General features: G+C 46.3%; 1 protein-coding gene across 1 annotated transcript in view; it reads left to right on the forward strand.

Moving 5' to 3' along the window:
* SYCP2L (synaptonemal complex protein 2 like) overlaps positions 1-16577 on the forward strand; it is a 557328-nt gene that overhangs the window by 148651 nt on the left and 392100 nt on the right. The window contains exons 2-3 of the mRNA XM_069221230.1: positions 13453-13590; positions 13683-13799. Coding sequence (XP_069077331.1) covers positions 13453-13590; positions 13683-13799 — 255 coding nt within the window. The remainder of the gene's footprint in view (positions 1-13452; positions 13591-13682; positions 13800-16577) is intronic.

The following is a 16577-nucleotide window of genomic DNA, read 5'->3' on the forward strand; positions in this document are numbered from 1 at the left end:
CAGCACCTCCAAATTCATGGGTCTCCAGCCTCTGGTGTGGATCCCCAGCGCACCTTCATGCTCCAATGCTGCAGCCGGTTCTCGGAGGCAAGCAACGTCCCTGTCTGGCCTCAGTCTTCAGGCTCACTGCAGTTGTGCCTCCTCGCAGTGGTCACCACCACCGTTCCCGCTCTGCCTTGGGTGTAGGAGGCTTTACTGGCTTGTAGTGAGTTCCAAGGAATACTTACACCTTGCACCAGGCCCAGGTATCCCTTATTAGTGTAGAGGGGTGTCTAGCAGCTTAGGCTGATAGAAAAGGTAGCTTAGCAGAGCAGCTTAGGCTGAACTAGGAGACGAGTGAAGCTCCTACAGTACCACTAGTGTCATATGCACAATATCATAAGAAAACACAATACACAGATATACTAAAAATAAAGGTACTTTATTTTTATGACAATATGCCAAAGTATCTCAGTGAGTACCCTCAGTATGAGGATAGCAAATATACACAAGATATATGTACACAATACCAAAATATGCAGTAATAGCAATGGAAAACAGTGCAAACAATGTATAGTCACAATAGAATGCAATGGGGGCACATAGGGATGGGGCGACACAAACCATATACCCTAGGAGTGGAATGCGAACCACGATTGGACCCCAAACCTATGTGACCTTGTAGAGGGTCACTGGGACTGTAAGAAAACAGTGAGGGTTAGAAAAATAGCCCACCCCAAGACCCTGAAAAGTGGGTGCAAAGTGCACCTAAGTTCCCCAAAGAGCACAGAAGTCGTGATAGGGGAATTCTGCAGGAAAGACCAACACCAGCAATGCAACAACAATGGATTTCCAGACAAGAGTACCTGTGGAACAAGGGGACCAAGTCCAAAAGTCACGATCAAGTCGGGAGTGGGCAGATGCCCAGGAAATGCCAGCTGTGGGTGCAAAGAAGCTGCCACCGGATTGAAGAAGCTGTGGATTCTGCAAGAACGACAAGGGCTAGAAACTTCCCCTTTGGAGGATAGATGTCCCACGTCGTGAAGAGTCGTGCAGAGGTGTTTTCGTGCAGAAAGACCGCAAACAAGCCTTGTTAGCTGCAAGGGTCATGGTTAGGGTTTTTGGATGCTGCTGTGGCCCAGGAGGGACCAGGATGTTGCCAATTGCGTGAGGGGACAGAGGGGTCGTCCAGCAAGACAAAGAGCCCACTCAGAAGCAAGCAGCACCCGCAGAAGTGCCGGAACAGGCACTACAAAGTGGAGTGAACCGGAGCTCACCCGAAGTCACAAAGGAGGGTCCCACGACGCCGGAGGACAACTCAGGAAGTCGTGCACTGCAGGTTAGAGTGCCGGGGACCCAGGCTTGGATGTGCACAAAGGAAATCCTGGAAGAGTGCACAGGAGCCAGAGTAGCTGCAAAACACGCGGTTCCCAGCAATGCAGTCTAGCGTGGGGAGGCAAGGACTTACCTCCACCAAACTTGGACTGAAGAGTCACTGGACTGTGGGAGTCACTTGGACAGAGTTGCTGAGTTCAAGGGACCTCGCTCTTCGTGCTGAGAGGAGACCCAGAGGACCGGTGATGCAGTTCTTTGGTGCCTGTGTTTGCAGGGGGAAGATTCCGTCGACCCACAGGAGATTTCTTCGGAGCTTCTAGTGCAGAGAGGAGGCAGACTACCCCCACAGCATGCACCACCAGGAAAACAGTTGAGAAGGCGGCAGGATCAGCGTTACAAGGTCGTAGTAGTCGTCTTTGCTACTTTGTTGCAGTTTTGCAGGCTTCCAGCACGGTCAGCAGTCGATTCCTTGGCAGAAGGTGAAGAGAGAGATGCAGAGGAACTCTGATGAGCTCTTGCATTCGTTATATACAGAATTCCCCAAAGAAGAGACCCTAAATAGCCAGAAAAGGAGGTTTGGCTACTTAGGAGAGAGGATAGGCTAGCAACACCTGAAGGAGCCTATCAGAAGGAGTCTCTGACGTCACCTGCTGGCCCTGGCCACTCAGAGCAGTCCAGTGTGCCAGCAGCACCTCTTTTTCCAAGATGGCAGAGGTCTGGAGTACACTGGAGGACTCTGGGCACCTCCCAGGGGAGGTGCAGGTCAAGGGAGTGGTCACTCCCCTTTCCTTTGTCCAGTTTCGCGCCAGAGCAGGGCTGGGGGATCCCTGAACCGGTGTAGACTGGCTTATGCAGAGATGGGCACCATCTGTGCCCATCAAAGCATTTCCAGAGGCTGGGGGAAGCTACTCCTCCCTAGCTCTGACACCTTTTTCCAAAGGGAGAGGGTGTAACACCCTCTCTCTGAGGAAGTCCTTTGTTCTGCCTTCCTGGGCCAAGCCTGGCTGGACCCCAGGAGGGCAGAAACCTGTCTGAGGGGTTGGCAGCAGCAGCAGCTGCAGTGAAACCCCGGGAAAGGTAGTTTGGCAGTACCCGGGTCTGAGCTAGAGACTCGGGGGATCATGGGATTGTCTCACCAATGCCAGAATGGCATTGGGCATTGGGGTGACAATTCCATGATCTTAGACATGTTACATGGCCATATTCGGAGTTACCATTGTGACACTATACATATGTCGTGACATATGTATAGTGCACGCGTGTAATGGTGTCCCTGCACTCACAAAGTCCGGGGAATTTGCCCTGAACAATGTGGGGGCACCTTGGCTAGTGCCAGGGTGCCCACACACTAAGTAACTTAGCACCCAACCTTTACCAGGTAAAGGTTAGACATATAGGTGACTTATAAGTTACTTAAGTGCAGTGGTAAATGGCTGTGAAATAACGTGGACGTTATTTCACTCAGGCTTCACTGGCAGGCCTGTGTAAGAATTGTCAGATCTCCCTATGGGTGGCACAAGAAATGCTGCAGCCCATAGGGATCTCCTGGAACCCCAATACCCTGGGTACCTCAGTACCATATACTAGGGAATTATAAGGGTGTTCCAGTATGCCAATGTAAATTGGTGAAATTGGTCACTAGCCTGTTAGTGACAATTTGGAAAGAAATGAGAGAGCATAACCACTGAGGTTCTGATTAGCAGAGCCTCAGTGAGACAGTTAGTCATAACACAGGTAACACATACAGGGCACACTTATGAGCACTGGGGCGCTCGCTGGCAGGGTCCCAGTGACACATACAACTAAAACAACATATATACAGTGAAATATGGGGGTAACATGCCAGGCAAGATGGTACTTTCCTACATTGGGGTACAGCAAAACCCTGTCTCTCACGCAGTTACCACCACCCCAGGCGTCTCTGGCAGCTCTGTCTCTCCCTCACTGCAGGAGGGTGCTTACCAGCCCCTGTCCGCTCCAGTCGCGCACACACTGCACCTCCCCCACAGACCTCAGCAGTGCACACCATCCAGGGGCAAGCATTCGTGGTCTCCAGCGCTGTTAATTGCAGGATATTTCAGGATTTAGGAGGTTGGTTGGCGGAGCTCCCTAAGAGCGCGTCCTGTCAGCCGTGTTGTTGGCCACGCAACCCTGTTTACCCTTTATTAATGTTTTTTGTGCCCTGCAAACCTAAATAAAAAAATTACAGAATGAATTTTGAAATCGGTGATTGACACTACGTGTTTGCATCTCATCTATCTAAACTAATTAGAACTTTGGTAATGAGCTTCACGTAAACGCTTGCATGTACAACTAATCAGTTAATCAATAAAATGTCAGGGTATTACTGGAGAAGGGGTACAAATAAATAGCACACTTTTTTCCATTTGACTGTATGCATGTGTACATCTTCACTGTTAGACCTGGCATCCTTGGTGTGGGGTTTTCTCCTAATATTTTGCCTTCAGACCTCTAGTTTTGGTGACTTTATTTTTGCTGGCCTTTTGCAAACATAACAAGTGAGCAATTCCAAAAGAATAGTGTGCCACTATGGACATACATGGATGTCATTTGGATGGCTTGTATATGTTTTTGGAGGCTGGCCTATTTACAAAGAGTTTAGGTCCAGGAGCCAGTGTGATGCACACAGTCATTGAGGGATTTAGGCAGTGAACACAGTTCGCTCTCTCTTGCTCTTTCTCTTTTTTTCTCTTTCTCTTTTTTTCTCTGTTTTTCTATCTCTTTTTTCTCTCTCTTTTGTCTTTTTTCTCTTTCTCTTTTTTTTCTTTTTTCTCTTTCTCTTTTTTTTCTTTTTTCTCTTTCTCTTTTTTTTCTTTTTTCTCTTTCTCTTTTTTCTCTTTTTCTCTCTCTTTTTTCTTTTTCTCTCTCTTTTTTCTCTTTTTCTCTCTCTTTTTTCTCTTTTTCTCTCTCTTTCTCTTTTTTCTCTTTCTCTTTTTTTTCTCTTTTTTCCTCTTTTTTTTTTCTCTTTTTTCCTCTTTTTTTTCTCTTTCTCTTTTTTTCTCTTTCTCTTTTTTTGTCTCTTTTGTTTTCCCCTTTTTTTGTTTTTCCTCGCTGAGGTACTAGGGCCAAAGGAGCAGGGGAAACTACAGAATGGTGGTAGGGAGAAGGCAGCTACACTAGTTAAACCAGGAGTCATGTGCCCCTGGCTATTCCAGGACCTTCATGGGGAGTCAGCTAGACTACTATGGGATGGAATCCCACACAGGAGACCATGGATAAAAAGATCGGTGGACAATTGTGAGAAGGTAGCCTCTTTCTAGCCTTGTTACCCCCACTTTTGGCCTGTTTGTGAGTGTATGTCAGGGTGTTTGTCACTGTTTTCACTGTCTCACTGGGATCCTGATAGCCAGGCCTCAGTGCTCATATTGAAAACACTATGTTTTCAGTATGTTTGTTATGTGTCACTGGGATCCTGCTGGTCAGGACCCCAGTGCTCATAGGTTTGTGGCCTATATGTATGTGTCACTGGGACCCTGTCACACAGGGCCCCAGTGCTCATAGGTGTGCATGTATATGTTCCCTGTGTGGTGCCTAACTGTCTCACTGAGGCTCTGCTAACCAGAACCTCAGTGGTTATGCTCTCTCATTACTTTCAAATTGTCACTAACAGGCTAGTGACCAATTTTACCAATTTACATTGGCTTACTGGAACACCCTTATAATTCCCTAGTATATGGTACTGAGGTACCCAGGGTATTGGGGTTCCAGGAGATCCCTATGGGCTGCAGCATTTCTTTTGCCACCCATAGGGAGCTCTGACAATTCTTACACAGGCCTGCCACTGCAGCCTGAGTGAAATAACGTCCACGTTATTTCACAGCCATTTTACACTGCACTTAAGTAACTTATAAGTCACCTATATGTCTAACCTTTACCTGGTAAAGGTTGGGTGCAAAGTTACTTAGTGTGAGGGCACCCTGGCACTAGCCAAGGTGCCCCCACATTGTTCAGAGCCAATTCCCTGAACTTTGTGAGTGCGGGGACACCATTACACGCGTGCACTACATATAGGTCACTACCTATATGTAGCTTCACAATGGTAACTCCGAATATGGCCATGTAACATGTCTATGATCATGGAATTGCCCCCTCTATGCCATCCTGGCATAGTTGGCACAATCTCATGATCCCAGTGGTCTGTAGCACAGACCCTGGTACTGCCACACTGCCCTTCCTGGGGTTTCACTGCAGCTGCTGCTGCTGCCAACCCCTCAGACAGGCAGCTGCCCTCCTGGGGTCCAGCCAGGCCTGGCCCAGGATGGCAGAACAAAGAACTTCCTCTGAGAGATGGTGTGACACCCTCTCCCTTTGGAAAATGGTGTGAAGGCAGGGGAGGAGTAGCCTCCCCCAGCCTCTGGAAATGCTTTGTTGGGCACAGAGGTGCCCAATTCTGCATAAGCCAGTCTACACCGGTTCAGGGACCCCTTAGCCCCTGCTCTGGCGCGAAACTGGACAAAGGAAAGGGGAGTGACCACTCCCCTGACCTGCACCTCCCCTCGGAGGTGTCCAGAGCTCCTCCAGTGTGCTCCAGACCTCTGCCATCTTGGAAACAGAGGTGCTGCTGGCACACTGGGCTGCTCTGAGTGGCCAGTGCCACCAGGTGACGTCAGAGACTCCTGCTGATAGGCTCCTTCAGGTGTTAGTAGCCTATCCTCTCTCCTAGGTAGCCAAACCCTCTTTTCTGGCTATTTAGGGTCTCTGTCTCTGGGGAAACTTTAGATAACGAATGCATGAGCTCAGCCGAGTTCCTCTGCATCTCTCGCTTCACCTTCTGATAAGGAAATGACCGCTGACCGCGCTGGAAGCCTGCAAACCTGCAACATAGTAGCAAAGACGACTACTGCAACTCTGTAACGCTGATCCTGCCGCCTTCTCGACTGTTTTCCTGCTTGTGCATGCTGTGGGGGTAGCCTGCCTCCTCTCTGCACCAGAAGCTCCGAAGAAATCTCCCGTGGGTCGACGGAATCTTCCCCCTGCAACCGCAGGCACCAAAAAGCTGCATCACCGGTCCCTTGGGTCCCCTCTCAGCACGACGAGCGAGGTCCCTCGAATCCAGAGACTCTGTCCAAGTGACCCCCACAGTCCAGTGACTCTTCAGCCCAAGTTTGGTGGAGGTAAGTCCTTGCCTCACCTCGCTGGGCTGCATTGCTGGGAACCGCGACTTTGCAGCTACTCCGGCCCCTGTGCACTTCCGGCGGAAATCCTTTGTGCACAACCAAGCCTGGGTCCACGGCACTCTAACCTGCATTGCACGACTTTCTAATTGGTCTCCGGCGACGTGGGACTCCTTTGTGCAACTTCGGCGAGCACCGTTTCACGCATCCTCGTAGTGCCTGTTTCTGGCACTTCTCCGGGTGCTACCTGCTTCAGTGAGGGCACTTTGTCTTGCTCGACGTCCCCTCTCTCTTCAGGTCCAATTTGCGACCTCCTGGTCCCTCCTGGGCCCCAGCAGCGTCCAAAAACGCCAAACGCACGATTTGCGTGTAGCAAGGCTTCTTTGTGTCCTTCCGGCGGGAAAATACTTCTGCACGACTCTCCAAGGCGAGAGGGATCCGTCCACCAAAGGGGAAGTCTCTAGCCCTTTTCGTTACTGCAGAAACCTCAGCTTCTTCTGTCCAGTCGAAGCTTCTTTGCACCCGCAGCTGGCATTTCCTGGGCATCGGCCCATCTCCGACTTGCTTGTGACTTTTGGACTTGGTCCCCTTGTTCCACAGGTACCCTAGATTGGAAATCCACAGTTGTTGCATTGCTGATTTGTGTTTTCCTTGCATTCTCCCTCTAACACGACTATTTTGTCCTTAGGGGAACTTTGGTGCACTTTGCACTCACTTTTCAGGGTCTTGGGGAGGGTTATTTTTCTAACTCTCACTATTTTCTAATAGTCCCAGCGACCCTCTACAAGGTCACATAGGTTTGGGGTCCATTCGTGGTTCGCATTCCACTTTTGGAGTATATGGTTTGTGTTGCCCCTATCCCTATGTTTCCCCATTGCATCCTATTGTAACTATACATTGTTTGCACTGTTTTCTAAGACTATACTGCATATTTTTGCTATTGTGTATATATATCTTGTGTATATTTCCTATCCTCTCACTGAGGGTACACTCTAAGATACTTTGGCATATTGTCATAAAAATAAAGTACCTTTATTTTTAGTATAACTGTGTATTGTGTTTTCTTATGATATTGTGCATATGACACTAAGTGGTACTGTAGTAGCTTCACACGTCTCCTAGTTCAGCCTAAGCTGCTCTGCTAAGCTACCATTATCTATCAGCCTAAGCTGCTAGACACCCTATACACTAATAAGGGATAACTAGGCCTGGTGCAAGGTGCAAGTACCCCTTGGTACTCACTACAAGCCAGTCCAGCCTCCTACAACAATCTGTGATCATGCAGGAATAACCCTGAAATGGTGAGAGAAATTGGGGAAAAGAAAAATGTAACCTAAGATCACCATTGAGAGTGGTATCGAAGAAGCCCACAGGAGAATTTTAACTAGTCCACCACATCTCCTAGCCTAAGGTCCTATTGATAAATGATCAGATTTAGAAGGCAGCCTCATCATTGAAATATACCAGCATTGATCTGGCCATAGAGCTAGTACTAAAGTGTGGAATAGAGGCAGAGAAGGGCAAGGTAGATGTAAATTTGGCATTCAGATTGTATCGGCCCACCACAATGACTTCATTTGCTAGGGCTCCAATTTGGAGGACATTCCTATAGGGACAGTCTGATGCCCATGGATTACTCAATGTCCTGTGATATTTGAGACATTTAGCTCATTCCTGGAATGGGTGCCGAGGTAAGTGGAAAAATGAGAGCAGGTGATGCACTATTTGGATAATTTTCTGATAGTCAGTATGGTAGGAATGACTGGTGAGTGTAGAAAATAGCAAATGCTGGAAGTGGTGGCAGAGTATTTCGAATGCCCTTGGCCCAAGAAAAATCTGAAAGATTGAGTATGGATCGAACGTTCCCCGGCATACAGCAAGATTCAGTTGAGACAGTGTAGAGATTGCCAACAGACACACTGGAGGCACTGAAAAGGCTACCAGAGCAGTGATGGACAAAGCGAAATGCAGTTTGAGACTACAACAGCAAGTGTTGAAATGCTTAAACTTTACATGCAAAGTATTGGCACCAGGACACACTTTTTGTAAGCAGCTGGAGTTTGCAATCAGGGGAGCGCCATACCACAGTGTGAGCAACCCAAAGAGTGAAGGAAGATTTACTGATATGGACGGATCTATTGGCGGATACAGTGGCGTGACCCTATGTCTACAAAATTACCCAATGACTAGGACGGTTGAGATTTTCTCAGAAGCTGCAGGCTTCAGGAGACTTTAAGGTGATCTGGAAAGGGCCCTAGTGTGCAAATGTCCCAGTTCTGAAGGAGGAAATGGCATGGCATCGGAATTTTTCCAGGTGATGGTGGTGGCAGCAATGAGACTTTCTGGGAGGGATCTGCAAAAAAGTGACAAAAAACAGTAGTGCAGCGGATAAACGGAATGAAAACCAAACATCAATATGTGCTGAGGCTGTTATAGAAAAAAAATTGTTCTGCAATAGAACACATTGTTTAGAGTGAGACGCATTGTGTGGGATAAGGCAACGAGGTTGCAGACATGTTACGTTGTTGGAGAGGTTTGGTGGCCAAACAGGACTGAGGGATGCAAGTGCCTCAGGAGATCAGACTGAGTGCTATACAGCCAAAAGAAAATACCCTGTCAGTGTCTATAATGAGAACTACAGATTGGGATGGACAGAATTCATACAGTTAGGGGCAGTAAAGAGGACCTGAATGGAACAGGGGCTGAAAGATAGGGACTAGCAATGGGGACTGGGTTGGGACGGGGAAGGAATGTGATAGGATGATTTTAATGGGAAATTCTTCTGGGGATCTTGGCTCGTGTGGGAGAGAACATGGGGAAAAATGAACTTGAGAGTTGGGCTAGAGAAAAACGAGACTAAATCGAGGAAACCTGTGACATTAGATGTGACATATGATGATTTTTAGAGCTTTCTGGATCACAGAATTTTGGGGAACAAGTAAGTGGATGGAATGTCAGTGGTTACATAGTAAGGAATGCTGGAAAAGTGGGACTTCACATAAGAAAGAGTTGGAGGGGCCAGAAAGCTTTTGAGGGACCGTTGTTGTGGCTGAGAAAGTCTGGGACAGAAGTTTGCCCAGTACTAAGGCTAAAGTGTTTTTGGCTGGTGTTCATACACGAGAACGGAATATAAGTGACGGGACATCAGCTATTGGAACTAATGAGGAAGTGACCTCTGCATCCGGGATTTAGGAATAAGAATATGGGACACCGTTTAGATTAAGGGTGGCCACTGAAGGTTACTTCTGGACATGGATGACTGCAGATGGAAAGTTTTGAAGAGATAAGAAAGAGTGATTGCATGTGGGGATATGTGAGGCAGCAAAATACAGTGGCATGGGTGGGGCAGCAATGGCTATATTTTCATCCCTGATGGGAAGGCAAAAAGAGGGGATTAAAAAGGAGACTTGGGTCTGTGGGTATTAGATAGTGAAGTAGACTGAATCTAGACATGCAGGGGATTTTTGGTCAACATTTAGAATTTGATGGGGATAGGATGGTGGTGTCGCCTAGGTGAGATGAGATTGGGGCAGTTAATGTCCACCCTTGGGGAGCTGAGAGGCAAATGGCCAAAACTGTACATGATGTATTGCATCTGGGAGACAATTACATGGCTCAGACCGCTGGGCTAAAACTGATAAAAATAAATAAAGATTTGGGGGGGTTGAATGAGCAGTGGGAAGAGATAATACATTGGGCACAGTTGTTGCCAAGGAGAGAGTAGAGAGGGGCTGGGAAGCTGGCTCCAATAAACCAGGCACCGAAGGAGGTGAACAGACATTGGAGGTTTCTCTAAAGCCTTGTGAGTACGAGTGTTAGGGCATGCAAAAATTGTTTACAACTACCCTGCTGTTTTCCAGCATGAGGTACATCTATTCTTGGAGAAACTGAAAGAGATGATAGGGGATGGGTAGGAGAAGGAAGGAAGAAAGAAATGACACCTCAGGGGAGGGTTTTTCTGGCGACAGTTTTAAAGTGCAAAAAAAGAGAGATGGATAAATGGAGGGTGCAGGAAGTAGGGTAAGAAAGACGGAGCAAGGAATCAATGAGCTGGGCCTGGTCCAGGGGGTATGTAGGCCAATCATTCAAGAAGACAATGTATGGACAGATAGGAGTGCACATGAAGATAGGAGTCATAAAGTTCATCTGTAATTGCTCAAGCGACAATGAGTTGGAAAATATTTAGGGGTGGGTGGAAATGGTTAAAAATAAATGGTAAATAGAGTATGTTGGCATGTATGGCTTAGCCAAAGGAAGATATGTTCAGCTTTCTTCCTAATAAAACAGCCTTTTGCATATACAAAAGAGCAGAGTGATGAAGTGATTTGGATCCTAAGCATTTTGTTAAATTAAACTATATTACGCTAGGATAATATGGGTACCATTCAAAGTACTGTCGGCAGTCATGCACAGGAACTACTAAAAATAAGGATATAAGGAGAGGGCTAATTATAAAGCTTTTTCTCAGAGTGGTTGCAATAATCCAGACTGCATGAGCTATCCCTAATTATGCAAGGCTTAATTTCGTTGAAAAGTATAATGACTAATGCCATTTAATTTGCAGATATGTCAGAATGAACTGTAGGTTGTCTAGAACAGGCAATCGGAGGTTGCTCATGATCTAATGATGTACAGTGTATGGTGGTGGTATTTTATAGTTCTTTCCTACCGCTTGCAAGGCTCAAAGCCCTTTCTAGATTGTCTATAAAAGAGATACTCCATATGTTTCATGTATGATGCTCTTCATACATAGGAAAAGATTGTGAAGCACTTGGATTTGTATCTGGCCCCTGAGTGCCCTTTCGGTCATGGGTGTTGTTTACAGGGGTACCTACATGGAAATAGCTGTGTGAAAAGCTTTGTATTTGAAGACATGGTCTAAGGATGGCATGTTACTGCATGCAGGAAAGATGTTGCTGACAGTGCAAAAACATGCGCTGACCTGCTTACAGGTACTTAACATCTTTAGTTTTTTCTGTCATTATGACCAGATAATATACCGACACCGACAACTATCATAAGCACTTAATGGAGTAACAACAAGCCTAAAAACCCCAGAGATGTGACTTAACTTTGCACTGTATTGAATCTAATCAGAAGTTAGTGTCATCGTCCCACTAAGGTACTTCTGAGACACTGAGAAAATGATGTATAGAGTCAATCTATCAGTGAAAGGGCCAAACCTGCTGGTGTTGAATTGTATCATGCATTCTGTAGACCTGGAATCTTATGAACGTCTAGCAAGTTGAGTCTTTTCATGAAAAAGCTAAGTTTAGAAGGTGACTTCTGATTATCCTTATTTTCTTGGGTAGGTTCCTCCAGTATTTGTATGTTTTTACTAGAAGGGTTCCATCCATGCAGAGCCTTCTGAGAGTAGCATGATAATGAGCGGCGTTAGTGATCCATGGTTCATTCTTTGGATATGGGATTTAAATTTGGACTATCAAAATTGAATACTACAAATTACCCAGTGGGCAATGCAGATTTGCTTGAAAAAGATCCTTTTTGTGAAATGCTTCTAATGTAGAGACTTTGTCACAAATAGTATTGTCGCACCAGTCAGAATGAAGCAGCAGCATTCTAGAGCCATTGAAGTTTGCTGATTATACTAATGACTCCTACATGGGGCTCACAAAGAGCTTAATTAAATCATGATTGTACCATTGCTTTTGGGGCCTCGCTCATGAGAAAGTCTAAGTATAGCTATAGCATAATATTTCCCTCATGTTGAAGGCACCTTTTAAAATCAAATTGTGAGCATTACTTCAAAGTAAAAGGTTGGAACCCATAATCACACCATGATTCTTAGTTTCCATTGATGTAGTTGGGTAGAGGCAATCTCTTTTGGCTAAGCTGTGCTTCCGGCCATGTCTTCCATAATGCGCAGCTGTAGATCTGTGCTTTTTTTCTTTCAGGGATTGGATTTCATGTGGTTATATAACATTCACTTGCCTATTGCCCCTGTAGTCAATGAGGCCAGACGTCTGCCTCAAAGCTCTTCCAATGTAGAATAATTTGACTATCATTGTGATAGTTCTAGCAGGTAATGATAAAGGAGCTGAAATGATCAGAGTGGGAGAGGTATGCATTGTAAAGAACAATGTTGATAATTGAGGTTTGGGGGAGGATACCATTTTGCAATGATAAATCTCAGAAAAATTGAACCGGACATGATTTGTGTACTGTAACTGAAGTATAACAGTTTAGGGTCCTACCCTCAAATCTTGTTCTTTGTAGTTGTAGCAAAAGTAGACAGTCCTTTGTATTGAACACCGCTAAAGGGCCCAGCAGGAGAAATGTAACAACTGCATTGGAGTCAATGCTGTTCCTTCGGCTACCTCAGATTAAAATTAATGCTTAATTGGTTGCTATTTCAGATGAGAAACCAGTCTGTCAGAGCACATGGCTTTGCTCAAGGAAATCAGGTTTGAAGGAAAGCTATGCTTTCAATAATTTTACATACAAATAGTCTTTTTCACATAGGTGTCTAATTGGTTGGGTCCATGTGATCCAGTCACCTTAATGTAGAATATTAATAATACACTGATGAATGGTTGAGTTGAAAGAAATGCTTGGATAATCTTTCTGGCCTGTATGTCGTCAGGGGATGCTTGTTAGACGTTCTTGAACACATTTGGGCGTTCAGGGGCAGCAGGTCAACAAACGATGCTCATAGTTTTATCTAATTATGGTTTCTTTTACTGAAAGAGATTGAATGAGCAGAGGTTTATTTATGCGTTAACCTGGGCCTCATTTGGTTGATTGCAAGTATGGTGTGATTGAAGAATGTTTCCAGAAGTAATACCTGCATACTAAAGAAAAAATGTTTTGAGTCCGATCTTAAATTTTTAAGAGTAATTTGCACCTTTGACCTGATTAAAACATGACAATGTTCACATAAAAATATCTGCCAAAGTTTTTTCCTCTTAAGGTAAATTATTTGCACCACTTTCATTTATGCAAGCTGTTGACGTGAATATATTTTGTTTTCGTTTCTTTTCAGCTTGAAACGTTTATAAATGCTGTGTTCCAGGGCAGCGATCTGCAAACAATTAATGAGTTGGTAAAAGAAAAAAATGAGAATCCGAGCTCCAAATTTAGTAAAGTCATGTTGACAACACTTGATAAAACTGTGAATAAGGTAAGTGTCCTTTGCTAGAGCGCCTTAAGCCGAAACATGTGTTAGCATTTAAGTGGGCCTCGAAATGATTTTGCTTCAACCCTTTTTCCTAGGACCTGGACAGGAATGCATTTGACCGCGTGTCTATGATTTTGCAGTGCATTCAACAGTTCTGCAAACATAATTTCCAAGAAAGTGCAACTTTGATTGAACAAGGACTGGTTTCAAAGATAAGTATATGTATGCAAATAAGCTTAGTAGGTTTTGGGTGGGGTTTGACAATTGTATGACATTTAAACATCTGAATTGGTATTGATAGTCTATCCATTATACAATAAAACTTATGGTACAGCCCCCAAAATCTATTGAATTTGTACATAGACAGTAGGCATTAAAGTAAGCGTTACTTACAATAGTAATTCTTCTACTGGTGGTCCTTAGCACCATTACCTTTTTGATCTAAAATCCGAATATTGATACAGTTCTGATGTAGGAGGCTGGACTGGCTTGTAGTGAGTACCAAGGGGTACTTGCACCTTGCACCAGGCCCAGTTATCCCTTATTAGTGTATAGGGTGTCTAGCAGCTTAGGCTGATAGATAATGGTAGCTTAGCAGAGCAGCTTAGGCTGAACTAGGAGACGTGTGAAGCTACTACAGTACCACTTAGTGTCATATGCACAATATCATAAGAAAACACAATACACAGTTATACTAAAAATAAAGGTACTTTATTTTTATGACAATATGCCAAAGTATCTTAGAGTGTACCCTCAGTGAGAGGATAGGAAATATACACAAGATATATATACACAATAGCAAAAATATGCAGTATAGTCTTAGAAAACAGTGCAAACAATGTATAGTTACAATAGGATGCAATGGGGAAACATAGGGATAGGGGCAACACAAACCATATACTCCAGAAGTGGAATGCGAACCACGAATGGACCCCAAACCTATGTGACCTTGTAGAGGGTCGCTGGGACTATTAGAAAATAGTGAGAGTTAGGAAAATAACCCTCCCCAAGACCCTGAAAAGTGAGTGCAAAGTGCACTAAAGTTCCCCTAAGGACAAAATAGTCGTGTTAGAGGAATAATGCAGGAAAGACACAAACCAGCAATGCAACAACTGTGGATTTCCAATCTAGAGTACCTGTGGAACAAGGGGACCAAGTCCAAAAGTCACAAGCAAGTCGGAGATGGGCAGATGCCCAGGAAATGCCAGCTGCGGGTGCAAAGAAGCTTCGACTGGACAGAAGAAGCTGAGGTTTCTGCAGGAACGAAAAGGGCTAGAGACTTCCCCTTTGGTGGACGGATCCCTCTCGCCGTGGAGAGTCGTGCAGAAGTGTTTTCCCGCCGAAAGAACGCCAACAAGCCTTGCTAGCTGCAAATCGTGCGTTAGGCGTTTTTGGACGCTGCTGGGGCACAGGAGGGACCAGGAGGTCGCAAATTGGACCTGAAGAGAGAGGGGACGTCGAGCAAGACAAAGAGCCCTCACTGAAGCAGGTAGCACCCGGAGAAGTGCCAGAAACAGGCACTACGAGGATGCGTGAAACGGTGCTCGCCGAAGTTGCACAAAGGAGTCCCACGTCGCCGGAGACCAACTTAGAAAGTCGTGCAATGCAGGTTAGAGTGCCGTGGACCCAGGCTTGGCTGTGCACAAAGGATTTCCGCCGGAAGTGCACAGGGGCCGGAGTAGCTGCAAAGTCACGGTTCCCAGCAATGCAGCCCAGCGAGGTGAGGCAAGGACTTACCTCCACCAAACTTGGGCTGAAGAGTCACTGGACTGTGGGGGTCACTTGGACAGCGTCGCTGGATTCGAGGGACCTCGCTCGTCGTGCTGAGAGGAGACCCAAGGGACCGGTAATGCAGCTTTTTGGTGCCTGCGGTTGCAGGGGGAAGATTCCGTCGACCCACGGGAGATTTCTTCGGAGCTTCTGGTGCAGAGAGGAGGCAGGCTACCCCCACAGCATGCACAAGCAGGAAAACAGTCGAGAAGGCGGCAGGATCAGCGTTACAGAGTTGCAGTAGTCGTCTTTGCTACTATGTTGCAGGTTTGCAGGCTTCCAGCGCGGTCAGCGGTCGTTTCCTTATCAGAAGGTGAAGAGAGAGATGCAGAGGAACTCGGCTGAGCTCATGCATTCGTTATCTACAGTTTCCCCAGAGACAGAGACCCTAAATAGCCAGAAAAGAGGGTTTGGCTACCTAGGAGAGAGGATAGGCTACTAACACCTGAAGGAGCCTATCAGCAGGAGTCTCTGACGTCACCTGGTGGCACTGGCCACTCAGAGCAGTCCAGTGTGCCAGCAACACCTCTGTTTCCAAGATGGCAGAGGTCTGGAGCACACTGGAGGAGCTCTGGACACCTCCCAGGGGAGGTGCAGGTCAGGGGAGTGGTCACTCCCCTTTCCTTTGTCCAGTTTCGCGCCAGAGCAGGGGCTAAGGGGTCCCTGAACCGGTGTAGACTGGCTTATGCAGAATTGGGCACATCTGTGCCCAAGAAAGCATTTCCAGAGGCTGGGGGAGGCTACTCCTCCCCTGCCTTCACACCATTTTCCAAAGGGAGAGGGTGTCACACCCTCTCTCAGAGGAAGTTCTTTGTTCTGCTATCCTGGGCCAGGCCTGGCTGGACCCCAGGAGGGCAGATGCCTGTCTGAGGGGTTGGCAGCAGCAGCAGCTGCAGTGAAACCCCAGGAAGGGCAGTTTGGCAGTACCAGGGTCTGTGCTACAGACCACTGGGATCATGGGATTGTGCCAACTAGGCCAGGATGGCATAGAGGGGGCAATTCCATGATCATAGACATGTTACATGGCCATATTCGGAGTTACCATTGTGAAGCTATATATAGGTAGTGACCTATATGTAGTGCACGCGTGTAATGGTGTCCCCGCACTCACAAAGTTCAGGGAATTGGCTCTGAACAATGTGGGAGCACCTTGGCTAGTGCCAGGGTGCCCTCACACTAAGTAACTTTGCACCTAACCTTTACCAGGTAAAGGTTAGACA

Source organism: Pleurodeles waltl, chromosome 2_2, assembly GCF_031143425.1.
Source record: "Pleurodeles waltl isolate 20211129_DDA chromosome 2_2, aPleWal1.hap1.20221129, whole genome shotgun sequence".
NCBI lineage: Eukaryota > Metazoa > Chordata > Amphibia > Caudata > Salamandridae > Pleurodeles > Pleurodeles waltl.